General features: G+C 44.4%; 1 protein-coding gene across 4 annotated transcripts in view; it reads right to left on the reverse strand.

The window, feature by feature from the left end:
- Positions 1–27,761, reverse strand: part of LOC139373558 (RNA polymerase II subunit A C-terminal domain phosphatase-like) — a 121,995-nt gene that overhangs the window by 51,493 nt on the left and 42,741 nt on the right. For 3 of the 4 annotated variants that reach the window (XM_071114208.1, XM_071114207.1, XM_071114209.1), the window contains 2 exons: positions 27,450–27,612; positions 3,274–3,548 (listed from right to left, as the gene is read on the reverse strand). In XM_071114208.1, the coding sequence (XP_070970309.1) occupies positions 3,274–3,548; positions 27,450–27,612 (438 nt within the window). Of the gene's footprint in view, positions 1–3,273; positions 3,549–8,525; positions 8,802–27,449; positions 27,613–27,761 lie in introns of those variants that run through there. The other variant, XM_071114210.1, reaches the window with a different exon arrangement.

Consider the following 27,761-nt stretch of genomic DNA (forward strand, 5'->3'; position numbering starts at 1 on the left):
TCGGTAGAGGAGAGAGAGGGATGGGTGGATAGATGGGGAGAGAGAGAGAGAAAGAGGGAGAGAGAGGGATGGGAGGATGGATGGATGGATAGATGGGGAGAGAGAGGGATGGGAGGATGGATGGATGGGGAGAGAGAGGGATGGGAGGGTGGATGGATGGATAGATGGGGAGAGAAAGAGGGATGGGTGGATAGATGGGGGAGAGAGAGAGAAAGAGGGAGAAAGAGAGAGGGATGGATAGATAGATAGATGGGGAGAGAGAGAGGGATGGGAGGATGGGTAGATAGATGGGGAGAGAGAGAGAGAGAACACTAGCGGTAACAAGGCAAGCTTCTTTTTATCCCTGGATAAAATTTGCATGTCTATCAGCGGTCAGGGCTATGGTAGAGAACTACTGCAGCATGGTCTGCCAGACGGGGCACTGATAGAACGCTCGTTCGTGAAAACAGCTGATGTTCATGTCAGATAGGCATGTTTGTTGTTCTACATAACATATTTCTCTCTGAACAATCCACAACGTTGTGCCTTGCTGAACACGGCCCAGGTCCACAACAGACCAGTGCCCCATCCACCCATGATGAACAAATCAAACAGGTAGTGCTCAGGCAGACATGGGGAGAAAAGACTCAACTCATGAGAACTGGAACCAGGCAGCTGACCCAAGAACTGAACGCCAAGCAGAATTTTGTTCTGTTCCATTTCAGGCTAGCTGACTGGGGTTCTCCACCACCAGCTCTTCTCCTGGTGTTAAACCTTTCAAACTCCTGTAGTCGAGTCAGCTCAACAAACAGAACATTTGTTGTGGAGATTTGGCATGAGATGGAAAGAGACGGGCACAGAAACAGGCAGAAGGAGAAAACAGAGGGGCTACAGCACCATTATCCGACTGCCTGCCTGTGTGTAAGTACACAGAACCAGCAAAACAAGGAAAGCCTCTCTTATGTAACTTTGCCAATCAGCGCTGCCAGATTGGACCCAGAGACAGAAGCAGGATGAGGAGACTGATGGCCAGAAATATAAGAGGACCGGAGATGGACCATTAGGGCTGCCGTCATAAGATCTGCTGCTCCTTGTTAGACCTTAGAGGTCAGACACACAGAGAAAACTAACTGCCGATAGGTACTTGGCACAGTAGGAGGCTGTTCCTTTTCTTGCTCGAACAAACGGAGTGGCTCATCATTGCAAAAGATTGGCTAAGCAGGAGGCAGCCAGGCAGTCAACATAGTAGTGTTATTTTTTCAGGAACTCCTGCGAGTGGCTACGATATGGCAGCAACTATAAAGAGTAGACTACACCATCACACAAAACGCTGATTGTTTTTGTGCGGTAGAACGTGACCCGGATCCTGAGCTGTGAGAAAAGAGTTTCCAGGAGCGGGGTGAAAACGTCGTACATCGCAGCCACGGCCTAGAACAAAAGACACCACCCGCTGGGTAGCGACCTGGTACAGTCGACCCAGCCATTTCTACGCGTAAAATCGGCCTGCCAGTCATCGCCCGACCACTTGACTTTGAGCCAATCAGAGAGCACGGACCTCCGTGAGAGGGTAGTCGGAAGGAGTGACAACAAAAAAAGAAAAAAAAGGAGGGAACTTTTCCATTTTCATCAGAGTTGTTCTAACAATAAAGCTGCATACATAATACATATTTTCTTTTGTCTCTTATCGTTAGCTTGCTAACAGAGGCAGGCAGTCACACACACTAACCCATGTGGGACAGGGTTTTGAAATAATGTCTCTATTCAAATAGTATCATGAATTTTTGTCAGATATCAGAAATACAAGTGTTTTTTTTTATTTTTTAAAACGTACGTTTTTAACCTGAGCACTGCTGCGCGAGGGAAAGAGGCTGGCGCACTATTCCTGCAGCAGTGGCGTGATTGATGGTTGCGAGCGAGCAGACTGAGGGAGAGAGACGCAGTAGCCACTAGACAAGGCAACAGGGCTACAGCCAATATTAGCTAACTTGTAGCAGCCACAACGTTATTCATCATCTCCTATATAACAGTGCCTGTCTTGACTGGAGTAGCTGAGTGAAGCTAGCTATTGTTAGCTAGGCTAATTGAGGCTACATGCTGCGTTTTCTCCCCAACCCCATTCATTTAAAACAGCAGCCTGTTGGTTGCTCGTTGGAGCCTACGCTCTCCTTTTGCTAACTTTTAATTACGTAATTGTATTCCTTCCTGCATTGTATTAGTTCCCTCTGACTCCACTTGCTACACATTGAGCTAATTTAGAAAAAGCCTTTTCAGTGTTAACATAGGCCTATAATTGTATTTTCGTTGAAATTAATACTCACACAAGTATTCGAATACTAACCTCCGTTTGGATATGATAAAATCGTGCACATCCCTAGGCAGGACACCATATAACTGAGGACCAGGGAGCTTTCGTGTCCGACCTGGCCTTCCTGTGGTGGAGGTGGAGGACACAGACGGAGGTCTTCACACCCTGTGTCCAGGTTCTAAACTAGGCAACGTCAGAGCAAGGCAGGACAAGCATCTGAGAGGCACATTTCTGGAAGTCTAGACTCGCTACCCTGTCCCACAGCAGTAGGAGACCCTAACCCTAACCCTCTCCTCCCAGCTTGGAAACGTCACCTAGGTATTACCACCACTACACTGAGTCAATGGTGCGACTGTGAATATGAGCGCATCACTTCATAGTCCTTACCTTTAGCTATAGAAGCTGTCATCATAAGGCTGGTTGATGAAACACTTCCACTCATCCATTAGAAAACTGCTAATCTGCGCAGCGGTCTAAGGCACTGCCTCGCAGTGCTTGAGGCGTCACTACAGACCTGGGTTCGACAACAGGCTGTGTCATAACCGGCCGTGACCGGGAGCCCCATAGGGCGACGTACAACTGGCCCAGCGTCGCCCGGGTTAGGGGAGTGTTTGGTATGGGTTGGCTTAACTTGGCTCATCGCGCTCTAGTGACTCCTTGTGGCGGGCGGGGCGCCTGCAAGCTGACTTTGGTTACCAGTTGAACAGTGTTTCCTCCGACACATTGGTGCGGCTGGCTTCCGGGTTAAGTGGGAGTGTGTTAAGAAGCGCGGTTAGGCGGCTCATGTTGTTTCGGAGGACACATTTCCTGAGCCCGTTGGGGAGTTACAGCGATGAGACAAGATCGTAATTGGATCGCAGTTATATGTCATAAAATGGGGGTAAAATACAATAACAAATAAAAAATGTTTTATGAAAAAGTCTAAATCGGGTAATGGATTACATAACACTGCCCTGCCTGGTTTAAAGATGGTGCGCTGGGGACCTTACCTTGGCACGCTACCCGTCGTCATATCGCCCTGGTCACTAGGTGGCATCTGTGCCTTCTCCGTCTCCTCTATAACGGTGGCCAGACCCGGTTGGTGGTGGTGGTGGTGGTGCTGCTGCTCGTGGTGCTGCTTCTCTCCCTCAGTGCTCTGTCCACTACTCTGGGGACGCTGCCCCTCTGCTTCCTCCTCCATCTCCTCTTCCTCCTCCATCTCCCTTGTCTTCTTCCCCCGGCCATCTCCCTCCTCATCGCTCTCCTCATCTAGCATGTCGTCCACCTGTCAACAGAAAGGTGGTTGGGTGATGCTTGGCTCCCCCAGGGTAGGGTGGTTTATACCCTACAGCAGGCCCTCTCAGTGTCTACCAGAGCGCTATATACAGTAGACAACACCTCAACCCTTCACCTAGATCCCATCAGATCATTAGAGTACACAATGAACCCCTTAGTTGAACCATTTCCTTTCAGTTTGTTCTCTTGCACATCAAATCAAATGTACAGCAGTTAACATGGCCCAACAACAGCATTTAACATGACATGCTACCTCTTCACCTATGTCTTCTTCTGGCCTGCTACCAACTTACTTTCTATTCTCCAGGGAATAACCCAATCAGATGCCTCTCTGCCTGCAGGGAACACCAATCCCGTGCTGTTTGGACATGCATTATTTAGAGAGGAAAATGAACCCGTGGAAAGTCTACGGCAAGGGGGTGTCAAAGTCATTCCATGGAGTGTCTGAAGGTTTTTGTTTTTTCCTTTCAATTATGACCTAGTGCTTTACTAAAAAGTGATCTTAATTAATCAATCAAGTACAAGGATGGAGCGAGAATCCCCAGACACTTGGCCCTCTGTGTAATGAATTTGACACATGGTCTACAGGAATGTAGGCTATCCAAGCTGAGAATACTACACATTAGTGCAAGGCTTTATATTCCTGAACAAAAATGTCTGAGTAAAAGTTCTTTCAGTTTAATTGGATACATTATTATCTAATGAGATAAATGTTATATTAAAATAACAATGTTCACAGAGATTATTATAAAGAAGCAGTTTAAACCTTAGAGGTACAGAGGAGAACTCCCATAGTGCACTACATCATTTAATTATGCATATTCAATTCTATCAGAAACATTTGCATACGGTATTTGATTTGATTTTTTTTTTAAGGTTAAAAGAGGATATAGCCTACACCTTGGAGATGAACTGTTGCCACGACGATCACCAGAGTTAAATCTCTTGACACAGCACCATATTTATTAGGAAGAATACTATCAATCAGTACTTTACAGTGAAAGGCTTCTTCCTTATAGCCATCTGTGGATGTCATGAAGGACTAGGCTCCTAACCTGGACGCAGATAGATTAAGGTTAATTACCGGATGGCACCCAATTCCCTATATATTCCCTACTACATTTGACCAGGAACACATGTGGGATGACTCAGCCTAAGAGAGTACACAACTCAACGAAAAGACAGCATTTAGGCTACAAACTGAAACCCAGGCCTTGGACACAGGATTGACCTACACAAATTAGAAAAGGACATGCCAACAAGTCATTTCCAGATGATGATGATGCCGCCCCCGCCCCCCCCCCCCGGAATTGGGAATGTCGATGAAATTGCTGTTTGTAGGTTGTGTGTTCGTTTCTCATTGACAGAAAGTAGCCTAACACCAAGTGTAAGCCCAAGGATCCCTGTTGCAGAACCACGTGTTTCCCAAACTAATCAAACCTCATTTGTCACATGCACCGAATACAACAGGTGTTGACCTTATAGTGAAATGCTTACTTACAAGCCCTTAACCAACAACGTAGTTAAGAAAATACCCCAAAAACAGTGAGAGATAAGAATAGCAAATAATGAAAGAGCAGCAGTAAATAACAGCTGGGCTATATACAGGGTGTACCGGTACAGAGTCAATGTGTGGGGGCACAGGTGTTGAGGTAATTATGTACATAATATTAAGATAAAGTGACTACGCATAGATAATAACAGAGAGTAGCAGCAGCTACACATACTGGCCTGCCTGTTTCTGTCTTTGAAGAAGTTTGCTTTTCAGTGGCACTTTACAGAACACCGCACGAGTCTCTTGACGGGCAGTATTTTCTCCCTTTTTTCCACATGATCGATAACGGTGTGAATGTAGTGGGGCTGTGGCAGGTCCTGATGCATTTCAAAGAGGCAGGGACCATGTTTCTGTCAGAAATGATGTTCACATACTGTATATACCACAGAGCGGGACTTTAAAACTAGTGTAGCCGATATATCACAACGCACCAGTAGTCAGATAGGAGCGCTCTGCATCACATAATGGCAGCAGGGTATTGGTGTTTCAGCTGACTTGTTCCAGACAGTTTAATAATCCATCGATACAAGAGAGAGACAGATGTATTTATGTAAAATAAATAGTACTTACCTTATCCATGCACTCTGCCAATAAAATGAATGCTGACAGTGAAATGCAGTTTATTATTACAGATATTCAATATCAAGCCAAGCATAAACTACCAGCAACACTAGTCCTTCGTTGACTCCCTGAAGCATATTTCAGCGACGAATATTCTTGACAACTTCAAATCAATGTAAGCCCTCACATCACAGAATCATCTCCACACATTCCACAGAGTCAATAAGAACCCTGCAGAACAGTCATCCCCTCTGGCTGTGTTTGGTCCCTCGGAGGCGCGACTACCAATAAGACAAATAAACCCCCAAATCCCCAAGGAGGGTCATGCTGAGATCATCAGGGATTACAGAGACTGATAAAACAAATACAAATGGTCTCTGGATTCTCTTAAAATAGCTCATAAACACAATCACTGTAATCCTTGGACAGTCACAGACAACCAAACATGCTCCCCTTTCATCCACCACCACTTGCTGTTTGCTAAAGCATAGGCCTAACTTGAATACTTTCAGCTGAACCCATCTCTGAACGTGCAGTAAGGCAGTGTGGCCGTGCCCCCGAGGCCTGCCGTGTGATAGGCTCAAATCACTACCCTGCCAGAATGCAGCTCAGAACGTCAGAGTGGTTCATATCTGTCTCCTGCAGAGCGGCAGGCATTTAACAATCCCCAGAACCAGCATGGGATGTGTCCGAAATGGCACCCTATTCCCTACACAGTGCACTACTTTAGACCCGACCATATGGGCCCTGGTCAAAATCAGTGCACTTACAAAAGGAAATAGAGTACGATTTGCAGTGCAGCCATGGTCTTCTCTACAGAGGCATTTCACTTCACGCAATGTAATGTTCCTGTCGGTAATAAGAGCCCAAGCAGAGAGAAACATGCTACAGCAGCAGCACAGCTTCTCAGAACACCACATGGAGGCTGCAGGGAGCCAGAGTGTTCCAGAGGCCTCGCCATTACAAGGAGCACTGACGCCAGAATATAAAAGGAATTCCGACATTTTTATTGCGTGCTAAATGCACCGGCCTCTATACCCCTAACGGAGTGAAGAGGACCCGTGAGGAGAGAAGTGTTAGTGCCTTAAGAAAACACGATGACTAGGGTTTGGACTGTCATTTCCGCTGTAATGTGCCATGCTCATTCATCTCTGCACATCAGTGGCTCAAAACCTTTTGTAAGAAGCTGGAAAAAACCAGAGGCTGGTGAGATTAGGGCACCCTACAGGTACACCAGGCTTAACAGAGCTAGAAAACCTTCTGAAGGTTTACTTCGGTGGATTGGATTGCAGTTTAGATCCACTTGGTGGACTGCATCTCAGACTCTATTCAGTCAGGCTGCCTTTAGTCCCCTGTATAGATATGACCATGAGCCAGGCACGCACACACTTAAAGCTAAAACTGTTCCTCATAAGTTACCTTGGTTACTGGCCACTTCAAAACGGGAACGATTCAGACAGAGACAGTCATGATAATTGACAGCAGGACTTTAGAATTATCGGACACCCACACAGACAAAGAGATGTCACAGTTCTTCCCGTCTGTCATTCTCCCTCCGTCTGCTTGAGTTCTAATGAAAGGACGTGGATGGAAACCAGTGGATGGATGTGTATTGATGAAACACAAGCCGAACAGAACAGTTGGATCTGCCAATGTCCACAAGAAGAAAACTACATCGGCTGAACATGTTCTAGACAACTCTGCATCGCTTTGATTCATCTCTTAGGAGGACACGAGCTGTGTCTGAAATGGCTTTTGACCGGGACCCACCTAGTGAATAGGGTGCTATTTCGCATTCACCCACGGTCTCCTACTGTGTTTTGATTGGGCTTAAAAGATGGCAAAGCTCACAGCCAAACCTGTAATGGGGGAAGACAGTGACACAGCTATTGGTCAGAGGACATGTTCATCAGAGTGATTGACAGACCGGCAGACGAGAGCCATCTTAAGACACACATGGCTGTCAGAAACAAAGACCCCAGAACTGAGAGGAAAAGTAGTTTACTCCTAGACATGAAAGCTGTAAATATGCTTGAGAGTCAAACTAGGGGGAAGAAATTGACATTTCCACCCAAGGAAAAATCCTGATATGAAATTCAATGCATGTTAACTCATAGGAAACGCCATGTAGATCTGGAGTTTGTGACCTAAGCTGTCTAAACAGCTACACAACCTTGGGGTTGGAAACAGCATGTCTTTACAAAGAGTTATGAGACCAGACACCTCTGGTTTGACCTCATTAACCATAATGCAGCATTTTTTATTCATATCTGGACATCACAAATGAATTGCATTACCAGTACAGTGACTCAGCTTAAGAAGAAGAATGAAGGCTTATAAGGCTGATATGAAAGCTTATAATTGGACGGCTTTATACAATATGCTGCTACAGGCAGAAGTGAATGCGATATGATGGGTCATGATGCTCAACAGGGACACAGGTGGATCCCAGGGAGCTGCAGGGAACTCCCGGTTCAGTGTTATCACTGTGATGAATGCCTTTAACAGGGGAGGTGTCACCAGTAGTGCCGTAAGAGAACAGAACTGGTGAGGTGTCACCATGAAATGTGTTTGATAATAATATGAGAACAGGAACCTAAAACATTCGTCCTAATTATTCAATGTCTTGAACCAGACAGGACGGAGCAGCTATTGTACTGTACCGCGGGTCTCAGAGTCCCATATGGTCGGTCTCTAAGGAAGAAGCCCTGGCTTAGTTTTTGTCTTGGCAGACTTTTGAAGAAGCATAAGTGAATGAATTACCATTATATTTAAGATATAAATATGGATAACTGTTGAGATAAACTTCAGGATGGAAGAGTGTGACGACTTAAAGCGGGAAGTCTAACTTCGACTCCTGAAGGGGTGAGTGAGCAGCAGTGTGTTGAAGGGAAAAAACCACAGTTCTACAGAACCACAGACAGGAAACGACACATTGTTAACGCAAGTCAAATCATTATCCATTCACCAGCTCAGTGGTGGTGAGATTCCGTCACAATGGGGCTCAAATCAATAGCAAAACTAGCTTTAAAAACTCTGTCCTTGGAGTTGAAAAGAAACCGTTTCAGGTGGAGGGAAACTTCTTCAATGTCTTCAGGACGTCATCTGAAGTACTGTGGAGTCTGGCTGTGAAAGAAAAAGAAACATTTATATTTGTTAAGAGACTGGACTGGCTAAGCCATGTACACACAGACTGGATAATACTGCTGCTAGAGGCAGAGGTGAACCTGAGGCGAGCGGACAGAGACAGGTAGAGACTTAGAGGTAGATTGACTCACACTGCCCAGGTTCAGGAGTTCAGATAATCAATCAGCGCTCATCTTTCTGAACCACTGCTGTTAGCTCTAGGTTATTGGAGAGTAATTCAGCTCTGAGCAGACATACTTCATTGAAGGGATTATACAACTTTTACTGGCCGTCCAGACGATTGGCTGCTTGGCTTGAGCAGGGGAAGGGCCCAAATGTAGTGATTGAGAAGATTAGAAAACACTAAACACTGGGAGTAAATAAGAAAAGTTCAGTATCTTTTTTTCAGGTCCACGAATAAAAAACATTAAAAGAAAACAACATTTGGCAAGTCGCCAGCTTAGACGATTATTGTAGACAATCAAACTCTTTCATGCTACGTAACCTCATTAAAACAACCTCCCACAGTCTCTCTGTTTAGCTCCTATAGTTCACTCCCCAAATGACACACAGAGAAGTGCTTCTCCTAGCAGGGGTATCACACTTGACACTACCAGGTCAATTATTGGATTTCACTGCAAGTCCACTTCCCCAGACTCAGGAAAGTGTTTTATCAATACCCATGTGTCAGTCACACAAACACAAATACAAGAATGACAAGTACATACCGGGGAAAGTAGGAGAAGAAGAAAATGTTCCTGAGGTATGAGTGAGACTAGTAAAGTGACAGACACCCACGCTACAACTGAGCCTGTGAGAGACCTCCACTGCCACTTCTCTCTCCATCAATTATCTCACTGTGCTCCTCGGGGGCCGGGGCCAGATCAAAGGCCATATGCTTCCTCTGTAACACAGCCTAGAGCAGCCAGGAGCCAGTCCCATTCTGATAGGCGCAATTATCCAAGAAGGAAGTTAAATCTTCAAAGCAGCCCTGTCTCGTCTTGTCCATCTGCTCTTAGCTACCAGTCCCAACCCCGGGCTGGGCGATATGGCTCAAAATATTATATCACAGTACTTAAATGGTTTTGATAGTATGTTTTTTTTTGATAATAAACATTTTAAAATCGCTTTGAGTATTGTGTAACCCTTGGGTGGCAACACATACATTCCAAGTGATTTCAATGGGTCTTTCTCCATTCTGATTGTTTTATACTGTTCAATTCAACCCTACCAAAAAATTCAGCATTTTCATACATTTCCTGCACTAATTTGAGATCCCTTTCCCCCCTGCCACGTAGGGCTGCACGATATGGGCAAACAATCTTGACTTGCGATTTAGAGCAAAACACCTGGGTGTTGGAATCATGGAAATAGAATAATTATCATAATTCTACAGTTAGGGTATAATAGTTACAACTTTGAATACAGTGTTGTGTGACGTGACATCAAATGAAAATGCCAGGGAGGAGTTATTGTGACAAGGGTAGGAACCAAAGTGTTGATAAGTGTTTTCTAGGGGACCCTATAATCTTACTTTATGTAGCTAACATATTCATGCTTCGCATATTCCTCTTTGATTTAGAAGACACTGTTGCACAAACAACAAGCTGATTTAGGTCTACACCATCACCTGGTATTATTAGGCTGTATAGTTAGTTTGTTCTGACAGTACATTTATTAGCTAGCCAGTGATTAGCGGCTTACACGATTTAGGCCCAACTGGCTAAGAAAAGACAAACGAGCCATTTGCAGACGTAAGAAACACAAACTAATAGTGTAATTATAGAAAACAGCATCGTTGTCGTCAACATTGCTGCATGTGCTTCACTGACCATGCAGACTGAACGTAAGTGTCTCGTGGTCGAGGAACAACAAACCAAACACTCCAATACCGTTACAGAGGTAAAGTAAAAACCCAAACCGGTCCGTGCATCAATACCAGTATATTGTAAAATACGGTATACCGCCCAGCCCTAGTCCAACCCTCATGAAACACTCTGCTCTCAGCTACAGAGAAAAAAAATATCTAAAATCATAGGGCATGTAACTCTGTCTCACTGTCTGATGGGACTTTGTTAAGAGGTGTATATGAACAGCAAAGGACAGGACCACCTTTTTTTTTTCTCCAGCTTTCCCAGAGAAATAGGAATGCACCTGCAGGTTAACCCAAAAATACTGTGCTTAGGCGTAAGTGAAAAGTTGTAGGAAATAAAGTAAAAATAAGTAACCGACAAGGATTAACTCACTTGACATCTAACACCTACTAAAAACAGACACAAATATGCACATTGAAGTATAAAAAGGGGACGTCTTTCCATAGCCGCCACCTCTCCCTCCTAACAAGAAAAGAGAACAGAGAGGTTCAGCTCCAAACAGTCCCCCCCTTCTGATAGTGATGCTGTCAGGTTGCCAAGGACTGTGAAAATGAGGGAACTGATCAGAGGGAATATTCAGGGATCCAGGTTTTGGGAGAGATGATGGCGTTGCACACCTGGCGATGGAGTGGTCTGGCATGGGCCAGGGACAGTTGTAATTTACTGATCACTGACAGCAACTGACCCTACAGTACAGACCTCACACAACTCAGAGTGCTGTGGGGAAAGTAGTCTGAGAGGACAGCCTGTGTGGCCTGTTTCAGAACCTTGGACAGTGACATCAAGCAGTCAGAGAGAAATATTTATACTCTCTGTAGCATAAATAATAATAGTGGAGAAGAAAGGAATGAAGAACTTGTAGAGGTTTCACTTCCAGTCACTTTAACAAGTCTACCCCTGAACACACGTCAGTCAGCCAGTCCTTAAAAAGGACATCTGACTTGTGACCTGGACCAAGGAGAAAAAGGTCAACAGACTGAGCTAGGGATGAAGCAAGCAATGAAGTCAGCGGTGAAGCAATGTCCATCACCTGAATCTGATCAGACAAGGGATTATGGGGTGAGATGCAGAACGGTGTCTGTAGGCGGTCTGTGTCCGTTGCCCCAGGTGTACCCTGAGAGAGGAAAGGGCAACGTCCTGCAGCGGTGTGGCATTTTAGCACCGGCTCTGCTCTAATCCAGTGTGATGTCTGTCTGCTTGATGTTAAGGGTCAACATGAGACTCTCACGGCTGCGTTATTCCTTTTAGAGATTGGAAACTGATTGGAAAAGATTGATGACGGGATGTAATAAGACTGTGGTTGGTGTTTTATAAAATCAGTCCACTTTATCCATAGACTATTTCTTTGCTAGTTATAAACCCAACAGTGAGGACGAAGCTCTCGAAATGGAGAAAAACTGTCACCCACTGCTTGCTCTTAAGCTGCATGGCAATCCACTCCACATCACTGCATTGCCAACCACAGGACTGTTCACGCTACCAATAGTCACAACTCCATATTATAAGACACCCATTGATTATAGAGCTTTTGGAATCACGCATCAAATAGCAGCCTCTCTTATCTGGCCCCGGCACCTTGGTCAGCCCCAAGGGAGTCTTTGGACCAGCAGCTAATAAATATAATAGCCTGTTTGCATGCAGGCAAATAAACCAAATAAATAACATCATTATCACAGGCAGGTGACTGGTCTCTGGACCATCTGCCATTTTGGTGAATGTGGGGGAGACGGAAAACTCTTCTGCTTTGCTGTGATTCCCCACCCCACAACTTGGGACCTGTTTCAGTCAGACGCCGCAGGCAGTGGCACCACCCAGAGTGATCAAGGTTCTCCCACTCCCTGTCTGGCAGGTTGGCTGGCATGGGCTGGTCTGGTCACCTGTGGCTGGCTGATTGGTATATCCTGGACTGTTCCCCAGGCCAGACCTCAGAACACAGCCCAATCCTGGAACAATCAAAGAACAAAATAAAAAATAAAAAAAACTTTGTCCGGCTGGGACAAAGCCAACCAGGCAGGGGAAGGAGAGCCACTCACAGGCATTCATAATGTCTGATCACAGAGGACTCAGAAAGCTAGAAACAACACATTTTCACAGAGACAAAAAGCTTGCCAGACACTTTTTCTTCCTATTGTAGAAACATGGAAATCTTGGATGATCCATTCTGTTGCTGAATAATTTTTAATCACCCCACTGGCTCGTTATAAATTATACAGTGATGTCTTCTTCAGGCAGCCTCCTTTCCGTTCAGTTGGTAGCGTGGAGAGGAGGGGGGAGGTGAGAAGAGAGGAAGCAGGGGGCTCAGTTCTTGTAATCTGCAGAAGACACAGCAGCCCAATCCCCAAAAATTATCTGTCTCCATCCTCTATCTGTGAAGGCAGAGAGACACAATGGCCATCTCATTACAACCCACTCCGGGGGAGAGATACCTTGACTGCCTCGGTTCCCTTCTGTTCCATACTGAGAGGAGATACAATATCAAAGATAAAGGCTTCTCATTCGCTTGGAGCCAGATGATGCGTCTCAATGTTTTTCAGGGACACAGCATTCTGAGCGCTGGTCATGTTTTTCATTTGTTTTTCCAGAATGCTCTTCTCTTAGTCATGCTGGGCTTTTGTGCCGGTTTGAAGAGGCGAAAGCTGAAAAGAGGAGATGGCCGTCCATTGAAACAAGGACAAACTAAAGAATTATTATCACTTCTGGTTGTTTAATCACCCCAGACATCCGACAGATTCACACTGACAAAATGAGTTCTCTGAAAAACGTACACACACTCTCAGTGTGTGGGTAGAGCATTAGTTTCTCCGAAAGCTGTCACAGAGAGCAGAGAGCATGGATTAGCTGGCATTTCTACTGCAAAAGACGTTAGAAGAGGATAGCATACAAAAAAACAAATAAAAGGGAGAAAGGACTTAACTAGAAAGTCTGATTTTCTAGGAGACTTCTAAAACACATGGAGGAATAGAGACCGCAGCAGTTCTCTGTCCAATTTAAATCGTAATGTGATTCTACCAATGAAGGTAAATTCTACCAATGAAGGCTGTGTCCTGTCCATTCCCAGCAATGCAGCTATGTAAAAACATCTCAATTTAAACCTCTTTTTGTTCATACTAGCACTCGGCAGGTTATTTCAGGTTGCGAGGCAGCGACAGTATTCTCTCTCTTCCAGGTCAGACAACTGTCCACTAGGGTCGGACCCCACTGATGGATATGATACGTGTGATCAATAGCCTGGAGCATTGAGAGAACATTGGGTGAGCATGGATCCCCATGGTGACTGATGAGTTCTACTAGATGTTGATCTGCTACTAGGTCTCACAGGAGTCCCTTTGCATCATCACTGGCCTTATACTACTTCAAGACATTTTAAACAGGGACGCCTCTGGATTTTCCCTCAGAGACCGGTGAACTCGTGGACACCATTTTAGGCCTTGTCGTGCTGTTTGGAGGAAGTTGCTAACTAGCGTTAGCGCAATGACTGGAAGTCTATGGTAACAACTAGTATGCTAGCTGTTACCATAGATTCATTACGCCAACGCTAGTTAGTATTGGCTCGCGAAACTATCCCTAACGTCCTTCATAGTAGACGCAGTGTGAATTCCAAACTATCTATAATGGTCACCACGTCATTATGTTTTTCAATTACTGTAATGGTAGTGAAAATAATTTACATAGTGTATTTGGAAAATAGTCAGACCCCTTTTTCCACATCTCGTTACATTACAGCCTTATTCTACAATGGATTAAATCATTTTTCCCCCTCAACAATCTACACACAATACTCCATAATGACAAAGCAAAAACAGGTATATACTGTGCCAGCCAAGTTTGGACACCTACTCATTCAAAAGGTTTTAATTTATTTGTACTATTTTCTACATTGTAGAATAATAGTGAAGACAAAAACTATGAAATAACACATGGAGTCATGTAGTAACCAAAAAAAGTTTAATAAATTAAATGTTATATTTGAGATTCTTCAAAGTAGCCACCCTATGCTTTGCACACTCTTGAAACTCACTCAACCAGCATCATGAGGAAGTCCCATGGAATGCATTTCAATTAACAGGTGGGCCTTGTTAAAAGTTATATTTGTAACCACCACATGAGGACCACCACAGGAAAGGAAGAGTTACCTCTGCTGCAGAGGATAAGTTCAATTAGAGTTACCAGCCTCAGCAATTGCAGCCCAAATAAATGCTTCAGTGTTCAAGTAGCAGACATCTCAACATCAACTGTTTAGAGGAGACTGTGTGACTCAGGCCTTTATGGTCGAATTGCTGCAAATAAAGCACTACTAAAGGACACCAATAATAATAAGAGACTTGCTTGGGCCAAGAAACAAGAGCAATGGACATTAGACTGGTGGAAATCTGTCCTTTGGTCTGATGAGTTCAAATTTGAGATTTTTGGTTCCAACCGCTGTGTCTTTGTGAGACGCAGAGTAGGTGAACGGACAATCTCCATTGTTCCCACCGTGAAGCAACCCAATTGAGATGGTTTGGGATGAGTTGGGACCGCAGAGTGAAGGAAAAGCAGCCAACAAGTGCAAAGCATATGTGGGAACTCCTTTAAGACTGTTGGAAAAGCATTCCAGGTGAAGCTGGATGAGAGAATGCAAAGAGTGTGCAAAGCTGTCATCAAGGCAAAGGGTGGCTACTTTGAAGAATCTAAAATATATTGATTTGTTTAACACTATTTGGTTACTACATAATTCCATGTGTTATTTCATAGTTTTGATGTCTTCACTATTATTCTACAATGTAGAAAATAGTCAAAATAAAGAAAAACTCTTGAGTAGGTGTGTCCAAACTTGTGCATGTATAAATAATTTTACTTTTTATTTAATTTACTTTAACCCCTTATTCTCCCCAATTTCATGATATCCAAATTGGTAGTTACTGTCTTGTCTCGTCGCTGCAACTCCCCTATGGACTTGGGAGAGGCTGAAGAGCCATGCGTCCTTCGAAACACGATCCTGCCAAGCCACACTGCTTCTTGACACTGCTCGCTTAACCCGGAAGCCAGCCGCACCAATGTTTGGTAGGAAATACCCTCCAGCTGAAGACCGAAGTCAGTTTGTATGCGCCCGGCATGCCACAAGGAGTTGCTAGAGTATGATGTGACAAGGAAATCCCGGCCGGCCAAACCCTCCCCTAACCCGGAAAACGCTTGTCCAATTGCGCGCCACCTCATGAGTCTCCCGGTCACGACCGGCTGTGACACAGCCTGGAATCGAACCCGGGTATGTAGTGACGGCTTAGACCGCTGCGCCACTCGAGAGGGCAGCAAAAACTGTATAGAAATTTTAGCAAATGTATTAAAAATAAAAAAAACAAATACCGTATTTACACAAGTATTCAGACCCTGTGCTATAAGACTTGAAATTGTGCTCAGGAGCATCTGGTTTCCATTGATCATCCTTGAGATGTTTCTTCAACTTGATTGGAGTCCACCTGCGGTAAATTAAGTTGATTATACAGGATTTGGAAAGGCACACACCTGTCTAAATAAAAAGGTCCCACAGTTGACAGTGCACGTCAGAGCAAAAAAAACAAGCCATGAGGTCAAAGGAATTGTCCATAGAGCTCCGAGACAGCATTGTGTCAAGACACAAAAAAATTCTGCAGCATTGAATGTTCCCAAGAACACAGTGGCCTCCATCATTCTTATATGGAAGAAGTTTGGAACCACCAAGACTCTTCCTAGCGCTGGCCGCCCAGCCAAACTGAGCAAATGGGGGAGAAGGGCCCTGGTCAGGGAGGTGACCAAGAACCTGATGGTCACTCTGACAGAGCTCTAGAGTTCCTCTTTATTGATGGGAGATCCTTCTAAAAATAAATCATCTCTGCAGCACTCCACCAATCAGGCCTACTCTTATGTCTGTAAGGTAGCTAATAGCTACTGCACATCCACAACATTAGTGGGTATCCAGCTGTCATGATACTGCGCATCTAAGCATTGTAAGTTCAAGATTTTAAAATATATATATATATATAGCCCTCCCTATGCTAAGAACACCTTCAGAAACTGACATATACACCTTAAAGGAGTAGGTCACTATTTTACAACTTGATGTTAGGTTCTTCATCCTGAAAGTAGGCTATGTGCCATGATAAATTGTAATCCATAGTTCAGTTCTTTGAAAAGACACTACAATCTTCAGCTAACTTTAGCCACCGCTATCTAAAAATCATTGGAAGTGATAGGGGGCATGTCATTACTTGACGAAAATCACCTGAAATCAACTCAAACTCCATTTGGTTCAATGTTAAAGGTTATTTGGCCATAAAAAAAATAAACATGTTCACATGCCTCTGTCATTACCATAGATTTTTAGCTAGCAGTGGCTATAGTTAGCAATGGCTGTTTAATGAAAACCGAACCACAGATTACAATTTCTCCTGACCTATAGACAACTTTCAGAGTGAGGAACCATCTAACATCATGTTGTAAAATAGTGAAATACTCCTTTAATAGGTTTTAGCCTCGTGTCCACATGGCTAGATGTGGGGGGTTGAATAACCTCAACATTCTGATCGTTGGGAGTGGAGCAGATTTTACACCCTTCGGCTCTCTGGCGCTCCCTTTCGTGATTTATTCAAGACTGTCGAAAATACTTTTGTTGTGTGAGGAAGATGGAAGGGGAGGGGTACAAAATGCATAAATGAGGGGGAAAGTGGCTTGTGGCTTCAATTTTCCCTGCCCACCAGTTCAGAGGTAGTGTGCTATACAGTGGTGGTCCTTACCAGGAGGGTGGTCTGTGTTTTTACTGTGAGGGCGAGGCTGTGTGTCTGATGTTTATCATGGGAAGGCGGGTCGTGTCCGTCTAATTCGTGCTGAGGTGTGAAAGGCGAAAGACAGACGGGGACCTGGAACACAGCTGATAAGAGAGGAGACACTCAAACCAAACACTCATCTCCACACAGCCGTGCAAGAATGCTTTTTACCATCCATTTACACAGGAATCAGACTAATGAGCAGCTTGACTATGTTTGTCTCACCGTTGGGTAACTGATGTGATTCCGGTGCAACCTTATGGGAACACCAGTAACCGTAAACTCTTCTGAGGGAGTCAACACCAAGTCAAAGAAAACCCTGGCCTTGAAGGACATAAACGACATAGCGTAGTTCGTCAGCATTCATTAGTTCAGGATGTTCCAGGAGAAGGTGCTGACTGGATGAGAACATAGGATACACTGCAACTCATTCCAGAACCGTTCTCATTCGCCAGAGGAAGAAGACATGGGTTCAAATAGTATTTGAAATCTTGCTGATGTGGACAGTAAAATCGGATTAGAACTCAGCCCAGGAGTTCTAATCTGATCTGCCCTGGTGAGATGTTTACAGTTCAGAACAATACTTCCTGATCCAATAACAGAGAGTACTGGGATTCACCCCCCATCTGTTCTCTGCTTTTAATGACACATAAAACAATGCCTGCTCAGTCACGACTACATGCCAGATTACACCCTATCAGATCGAACAGATAGCACAGGGGTTAGGATGACCGCAGTCACTGTAGGATTGAACAGGGGCACAATGCCAACCGGGAAATAAATACACTGTTCAAAAAATTAAAGGGAACACTAAAATAACACATCCTAGATCTGAATGAATGAAATATTCTTATTAAATACTTTTTTCTTTACATAGTTGAATGTGCTGACAACAAAATCACACAAAAATTATCAATGGAAATCAAATTTATCAACCCATGGAGGTCTGGATTTGGAGTCACACTCAAAATTAAAGTGGAAAACCACACTACAGGCTGATCCAACTTTGATGTAATGTCCTTAAAACAAGTAAAAATTAGGCTCAGTAGTGTGTGTGGCCTCCACGTGCCTGTATGACCTCCCTACAACACCTGGGCATGCTCCTGATGAGGTGGCGGATGGTCTCCTGAGGGATCTCCTCCCAGACCTGGACTAAAGCATCCGCCAACTCCTGGACAGTCTGTGGTGCACCGTGGCGTTGGAGCGAGACATGATGTCCCAGATGTGCTCAATGCTAAAGGCTCGGTAATAACAGCACTAACAAGACTGAATGGGTTATAAAGTAAAGGTCACCCAGTTGGCATACACCGCTACGACACGTCACCAGGCAACCGTACACATTTAGCTACTCTTCGTAGAATGACACATCCAGGGATGGAACCAGCCCTGACATTTAAATGTGAGCCTGCATCAAGCCTACCTGACTGAGATAGGACTCCGGGTTCGTCCCAAATGGCACGCTATTCCCTGTAAATAGTGGACTACTTTTGACCAGAACCCTATGGGCCAAGGTCAAAAGAAGTGCACTATATAGGGAAGAGGGTGCCATTTGTGACGCAAAGCCAGCACCACCAAATGTTTTTCTTCCTCCAAAGTTTTCATACGTTTAAAAATGTCATGAGCAGGCCTTTCTGAAAAGGCAGGGAAAGGAAAATGAGGAGAGAGAGAAGTGGGAAGAGTGAAGAGGATGACATTTAAAACAGTATTACAGGGGACCCCAGTGGTTGGTATTTTCACTCAACCGGCTTTGCTATTGCTCTTTTGGAAGCACGCATTAAAAGGGTACAGTCTAGTTTCACGTCGTGGCAGTTGCAATGTAGGCACACTTTTAAACCCCTGTTGGGTTACAACTTGTACATAAAGCACCAATTAAAAGTGGACAGATGAATTGATATGCAGTATGTTCTAGATGCTCCTGTCCTGCATAACAGAGAACTAATCCCCTCAACTAAACCATCATCACATCTTCATAAAGACCACGGAACAATAATACAGCTGAAATCGAGTTTAAAAAAAAATATTGCTTAAAAAAGATATTATACACAGAGTTCCTCTTAAGGGACTCCAATACAGAGCAGAATAAATACATAGTTAAAACACCGGGGACAGAATAAGCATCGGACTGAGAGGCGAGGGGACTCTGAAGAGATTATTAGTTAGACTAACTGCTCAGTCTATATGCTATTAATAAAGCACATGCACATGTGCACAGACAGACACACACAATTAATCAGTCTCTCTGGGATTTTTGCCATATTTCCTTTGCGATATCTGCAGCTAAGAAAACTTGATTTTGTGGCGGCTTTACATAAACTCAGCAAAAAAAAGAAACGTCCCCTTTTCAGGACCCTGTCTTTCAAAGATCATTTTAAAAAATCCAAATAACTCCACAGATCTTCATTGTAAAGGGTTTAAACACTGTTTCCCATGCGTGTTCAATGAACCATAAACAATGAACATGCACCCGCGGTATGGTCGTTAAGACAATAACAATTTACAGAAGGTAGGCAATTAAGGTCACAGTTATGAAAACTTAGGACACTATATCGGCCTTTCTACTGACTGAAAAAAACCACAAGAAAGATGCCCAGGGTCCCTGCTCATCTGCGTGAACGTGCCTTAGGCATGCTGCAAGGAGGCATGAGGACTGCAGATGTGGCCAGGGCAATAAATTGCAATGTCTGTACTGTAAGACGCCTAAGATAGCGCTACAGGGAGACAGGATGGATAGTTGATCGTCCTCGCAGTGGCAGACCACGTGTAACAAGACCTGCACAGGATCGGTACATCCGAACATCACACCTGCGGGACAGGTACAAGATGGCAACAACAACCGCCCAACTACCAGGAACGCACAATCCCTCCATCAGTGCTCAGACTGTCCACAATAGGCTGAGAGAGGCTAGACTGAGGGCTTGTAGGCCTGTTGTAAGGCAGGTCCTCACCAGACATCACCGGCAACAACGTCGCCTATGGGCACAAACCCACCGCCGCTGGACCAGACAGGACTGGCAAAAAGAGCTCTTCTCTGACGAGTCGCGGTTTTGTCTCACCAGGGGTGATGGTCGGAATCGCGTTTATCGTCAAAGGAATGAGCGTTACACCGAGGCCTGTACTCTGGAGCGGGATCGATTTGGAGGTGGAGGGTCCGTCATGGTCTGGGGCGGTGTGTCGCAGCATCATCGGACTGAGCTTGTCATCATTGCAGGCAATCTCAACGCTGTGCGTTACAGGGACGACATCCTCCTCTCTCATGTGGTACTCTTTCTGCAGGCTCATCTCGACAAGCATGACAATGCCACCATCCATACTGCTTGTTCCTTGCGTGATTTCCTGCAAGACAGGAATGTCAGTGTTCTGCCGTCTGGGACCTGTTGGATCAGAGGGTGAGGGCTAGGGCCATTCCGCCCAGAAATGTCCACGAACTTGCAGGTGCCTTGGTGGAAGAGTGGGATAACATCTCACAGCAAGAACTGGCAAATCTGGTGCAGTCCATGAGGATGAGATGCACTGAAGTACTTAGTCAGTATCTGGTGTAGCCACCAGCTGCATTGTTACTTTTGATTTTGACCCCCCTTTTGTTCAGGGACACATTATTCTATTTGTGTTAGTCACATGTCTGTGGAACTTGTTCAGTTCATGTCTCAGTTGTTGAATCTTATATTCATACAAAATATTTACACATGTTAAGTTTGCTGAAAATAAACGCAGTTGACAGTGAGAGGACATTTCTTTTTTTGCAGAGTTTATATTTTTCTCTATCATGTTAATTTAAAAATCAACCAATACAATGTATGCACTCAATTATAGTACGACTTTAAGCAGAATATATCTCTATGCAGCCTCCAGCATGATCTATTTTCTAGCACACACATGACAGAGTTGTTGGTTTGAGCACGTCTCTGGAAGTGCTGTGTTGAGCCGGGGGAGTGTGTATCAAGCCTTCACTGCGATTCATTGCGGCCAGCCGTTCAAACAAAAAAGAATAACGATTCTTCTCGAGTCAGTTAAGGTTAGTTCAAAAAGAACACCACAGATTCCCCTGCTATTGCTTCGGTCACAGTGATCTGCTGGCTGCCGCTGCTGTGGCTGGTCAGACATTCTTTACACATGCTATGCTGATTCTTGCACAGACTTTAGCTGTGCTTTTTTTTTTGGGGGGGGGGGGGGCATTTGTTGTTTGATTGGGCTGTTTTCCACAGTAACAGTGGTCGAAATTGCAAACCCTTTGATAGGACCTTTTTCTGCAGTAAAAGTGTGGTGATTTGTCAAAATTGCAAGCTCTTGTATAATATGTGTGGCGTGGTTGATTTTGCATAGAATCCTGGAGGGACTGATGAATGTATAACTTTAAAGCATCTACACTTTGGGAGAATGTGTCTGCTAGAATTCTGGCTTTTGGCTCCTGAAGTCCTCAGAGATGTAAGTCCTACATTCCAAAATGTCACATTTACACAACACTGCTGCTCTTTAGGGAACAACACCCAGCATCCGCATTCCTTCCTGTTCATGGCCCATCACACAACCAATCACAGCACTCCATCTACAGTGAGAACTGAGGTCTTTGAGCATAGAAGACTGGCTTTGGGTCACAATATAAATTCAATGGCAGGTCTAAACATCTTGAGCAACCATTTAATGGTTTTAATATGGCCATTGAATCAATCACCATGAAACAACCTTTAGATGACCGCCAAGGCGACAAAAAGCCCCAGAATGCTTGATAGGGGGTAAGTCACACCCAAGGCACATATGACGGCGTTAGCCTCCATTTCATGACTCAGACAGAATTAAATGAACTGCAAATTAACCTCAACCTTACGTCCTTAGCTCATGCCCTTGTTTCGTCTGTTACATGAAATCCAGCCCCTGCTTCCCGATCTTCTCCCATTTTAAGCTACGATCAAAGTTATTAGATGGATATATCTGTTCCTTCCTCTGTCTCTTTCCATCTCTATAAGAGCTCAGTACCTGTCTCTCTGTAGGAGCGTACTATAGATCAGTGACCACCACATTAGTCGGCCCATTCCTCAGCCTGTCTGACAGACCTGATGCCATACGCTGCTGAGAAAAGACTTAAAAACACTCGTCTCGGTTCGGCTGTAGTAATCCAAACATACTTCCCTGTCAACATCAAGTCTAATCAAATCAGGTAAGATTTGACTTAATTATTGATTTGACTTTCCTAATATTTAAACACATTAATGCAAGCATATTATTGACAGTGCTGAAATGGCTAGTAGCTCAGTGACAGGGCAGCCAGACCCAGTGATATATTGATGTTGACATGACCACTCATTTACCTGCTATAAAAACACTAACCGTCTGCCACATACTGGAGAGAGATAATTAAATTGGGATTCCATCAGGACCAACAGATTATTAGTGGCAAAAACATGAATAAAGCTATGCAGGCCTACAGTTGCGGTCAAATACATTGGCAACCTTCCGCTCTAAAAAAATAAAAAATATAAAAAATCTTCTCAAATAAGATGAAATTGAAAAAAACGTGTCGGTCACTATACCTTGTTATTGGATTTTCAACATTGGGGAAAAAAATGTATTTGTAAACTTAAGTGCACCACATTAAATTTATAAAAGAAAAATGGCATGGACGAAATGATTGGCACCCCGGAGTTAGTACTTGGTTGGCCTTCAGCCAAGATAACCGCAGACAAAGGCTTTTTGTAGCCATCAATGAGCTTGCTGCACCTTTCTACTGACAAGTTGACCCACTTAGCAGAAAACTGCTTGAATTCCCTCCACCAACTAAAATTATCAGCCGAAATTCCAACCCCTATTACTAGCCTATTAAACCTCTTTCGTATCGTCTGAGATCCCTAAAGATTGGAAAGCTGCGGTGGTCATCCCACTCTTCAAAGGGGGAGACACTAGATCCAACATGTTATAGAACTATATCCATCATGCCCTGCCCTTCTAAAATCTTCGAAAGCCAAGTTAATAAACAGATCAGCAACCATTTCGAATCCCACCGTACCTTCTCCACTATGCAATCTGGTTTCCAAGCTGGTCATGGGTGCACCTCAGCCACGATCAAGGTCCAAAACAATATCATAACCGCCATCGATAAAACTGTGCAGCAGTCTTCATCGACCTGGCCAAGGCTTTCGACTCTGTCAATCACCACATTCTTATCGGCAGACTCAACAGCCTTGGTTTCTCAAATGACTGCCTCGCCTGGTTCACCAACTACTTCTCAGATCGATTTGACACACTGAACTCTGAGGGCCTGTTGTCCGGACCTCCGGCAGTCTCTATGGGGGTGCCACAGGGTTCAATTCTCGGGACGGCTCTTTTCTCTGTATATATCAATGATGTCGCTCCTGCTGCTTGTGATTCTCTGACCCACCTCTACGCAGACAACAACATTCTGTATACATCTGGCCTTCATGGACACTGTGCTAACAAACCTCCAAACGAGCTTCAACGCCATACAACACTCCTTTCATGGCCTCCAACTGCTTTTAAATGCTAGTAAAACTAAGTGCATGCTCTTCAACCGATTGCTGCCCGCACCCTCCCGCCTGACTAGCATCACTACTCTGGACGGTTCTGACCTAGAATATGTGGACAACTACAAATACCTAGGTACCTGGTTAGACTGTAAACTCTCCTTCCAGACTCACATTAAGCATCTCCAATCCAAAATTAAATCTAGTATCGGCTTCATATTTCGCAACAAAGCCTCCTCCACTCATGCCGCCAAACATACCCTCGTAAAACTGACTATCCTACCGATCTTTAACTTCGGCGATGTAATTTACAAAATAGCCCACAACACTCTACTCAGAAAACTGGATGTAGTCTATCACAGTGCCATCTGTTTCATCACCAAAGCCCCACTGCGACCTGAATGCTCCCATTGGCTGGCAATCACTACTTATCCAATCGCCAAACCCACTGGCTCCAGGTCATCTATAAAAGTCTTTGCTAGGTAAAGCCCTGCCTTATCTCAGCTCACTGGTCACCATAGTGACACCCACCAATAGCACACGCTCCAGCAGGTATATTGCACTGGTCATCCCCAAAGCCAACACTTCCTTTGGCCACCTTTCCTTCCAGTTCTCTGCTGCCAATGACTGGAACAAATTGCAAAAATTTCTGAAGCTGGAGTCTTATATCGCCCTCTCTAACTTTAAGCATCAGCTGTCTGAGCAGCTTACCCATCACTGTACCTGTACACAGGCCATCTGTAAATAGCACACCCGACTGACTACCTCATCCCCATATTATTACTTACCCTCTTGCACCCCAGTATCTCTACTTGCACATCATCTGCACATCTATCACTCCAGTATTAATGCTAACTTGCGATTATTTTCACCTCTAGTGCTAAATGTATTGCCTACCTCCCTACTCTTCTACATTTGCACACACTGTACATAGATTTTTCTATTTTTCTTTTCTTTTGTGTTATTGACTGTATGTGTGTTTATGTGCAACTCTGTTTTGTTGTTTTTGTTACACCGCTTTGCTTTATCTTGGCCAGGTTGCCGTTGTAAATGAGAAATTGTTCTCAACTGGCCTACCTGGTCAAAAAAATAGTTTTCAGATTTCGCCATAGATTTTGGATGTGATTCAGATTCGCTGGCCACTCCAGAACAATCCAACGTCTCTTCTTAACCACTCCTGGGTGCTTTTCGATGTGTGTTTCGGGTCCTTGTCGTGCTGGAAGACCCACAACCTTCAATTGAGACGTTTTTACACACCAGGTTGAACATTGTACTACAAAACACCTGATAATGTGTTGATTTCATGATGCCTTGCACACCTTCAAGGCCCCCCAGCACCAGAGGCAGCGCCACGGCATTATCAAACTAGGTTTGATTGTAGGCAGCCTGTTCTTTCCTTTGAATGAGAAAGTAGCTACGTTAAAGAAAACAGCCATTTTAAAAGAAGGATGGGAGAGGCTTAATGACCATTCTAACACAGGCTCGGTGAAGCGTGATAAAAAAAAAACTAAACCAATTGGTTCAGACACCCAGGGGAGCAGAGAACACTGAAAACAGACTGGGTGATGTTAGATAACAGACCTACGACAACAGTTAAAGGACATAATGGGAAAATTGGAGAATGGGACAACCAATATGGTTTACAACAAGAGAGAGATCGGTTATAACAAGGGGTTAATAACGCCATACTGAAATGACTTCAGAGACATGGAGATGAATGAACATGGGATGTGTAATATACCATTACAATGTCTAGTTATGTTATTGACCTCTGTACGTGTGGTCAATGATAAAAAGCAGGTGGCAAAAGTAGCAAATTGTAAATTCGATGGGAAGGCATCTCATGGTTCATGGACGTAATGTAATCACAATACAAAAAAAAAAAGTTATCCTCATCCACACACAGCCATTCGGAACACCTACTCAGAACAGAGATATTCTGTAGACAGAGAGGTAACGTTACCCATCAAAAAGAGAGAAGTAACAGGATCTTTAGGCTAAGACATTTTATTTCTAGGTCCGTGATTTTAAAAAGGACACATGGTGCAGCCTGAGCATTCTCCCATCAACACTGAAAACTAAAAAGGACCAAAGACTAGAAATAAAATGTACTTTCTCATGGAAGACCCTGACACAGCAGCGGCGACCAGGGTTACAGAACTGTATCTTTCAGTTGAACTCATAAACAGACCGAGAGAGACTGAAGACGTTCACTTTATGTGTGTCTGAAATGGCACCCTCTTCCCTATGTAGTGTACTACTTTTTTTTTTTTTTTTCCAGAGCTCAGTCAATCCCTCTAAAGAGGACAGGTACGTTATTGAGAACACAAAGGCAAATTCAATAAAGGGAATGGGGTGCCACAGACATATTCCATTTCTGCAGTCTCCTGGTTCACAACAAGCCCTTCGTCAAGCAGTGTCCCCAGTCACAGTGATATCTAAACCATTGGATTAAAACTCACAACTGGAACCCATTTGCCATGACAAGCTGTGTGACCTGTACTGGTGTGTGTGTGTGTGTGTGTGTGTGTGTGTGTGTGTGTGTGTGTGTAAATAATAAGCATGGCTGAAAGCGAGACAGCTCAACCTCAAACGGACGTAGAGGCATCACTCAGGCTCCCTTTAACCAGTCAATTAGAGCATGTCGCGTGACGAGGAACTTCGCTTACCAGCCAGACAAAAGTCGGGGGACAAGAGTTGGGCTCCGTGGGGAATTAATTAAAACTATGTGATGCCATCATCATCATCATTAACAACGCAGAGTGCACAGTCACACAACATGCCAGATGAGTGAGTGACAGAGAGCAGAGGACAGAAGTACCAGGTAGAGGTGGAGAAACTTCAGGTGGAGGAATACTTTGTCATTTTCTGAACAAGCAGAGAAGTGACAGCTTTTCCAGTCAGGCACACTCTGGACAGCCCTACTGAGACAAATAGAGGCTGCTGGAGAGGACCCAGGAGTCTGTCCCCTGACACATTAGCAGCCCTCAGATGTCATTAAACACCATTATCTAGCTTGGAGGCTGGAGATGCAGTCTGCACACAGTGGATGTGCCAGGGAAAAACAGCACTATAACAACTGTGTGTGTGTGTGTGTGTGTGTGTGTGTGTGTGTGTGTGTGCGCGTGCGTAATGATTATATTCTCAGAATACTTTCCTTAAAGAGAGAGATGGAACATCAAAGGATGTACTGATGTTTTTATGTCAGAGTGGTTCTGTCTCAAATCAAATCAAATCAAATCAAAATCTAGTTCTGTGTGTGTGTGTGTGGTTCAGTCTGTGTACGGCAGATATTAGGAGCTCAAAATAGCACGCCGCAGAGAGTCCACCGTACGGCTCCAACCCTGCCTGGAGACTGTATAGAATCTGTATTCACACAGAGTTCATGTGAGTCACATGTAAAGGTATTGTGTTTGTGACAGAATGCATTTTCCATGGTCCTTCCAACCAGATCTGTTAGTATTTCTTTCAATATGCACACATCTTTGAAAAATGTTTAGCAGGTACAATGTATGCGTTCCTCACCTCCTTGTCCATGCTGTCCAGGTCTTCTTTACAGAATGTGTAGAGGGGGTTGGTCTCTGACATGCTGGGCTGGCGTTCCCTCCGCCGGCAGGAGGGTCCAGGCTGCTCGTCGTCTCGACTGGAGGGACCCGCCGTCTCCCCCTGTTGGTCCTTCTGACCCCCCCTGGTCACACCACAACAAACCACCGTCAGCCAGACACAAACATCTCCAACTGTTACCCAATTATTGTGAATCACCATGAGAAATACCCGATAGTGGGAAAGAGGAAGAGAAACACCCTTTGTGCGTCTTCTAATTACACGCAGCCTCCA

This window comes from Oncorhynchus clarkii, chromosome 18 (genome assembly GCF_045791955.1).
Source record: "Oncorhynchus clarkii lewisi isolate Uvic-CL-2024 chromosome 18, UVic_Ocla_1.0, whole genome shotgun sequence".
Lineage (NCBI taxonomy): Eukaryota > Metazoa > Chordata > Actinopteri > Salmoniformes > Salmonidae > Oncorhynchus > Oncorhynchus clarkii.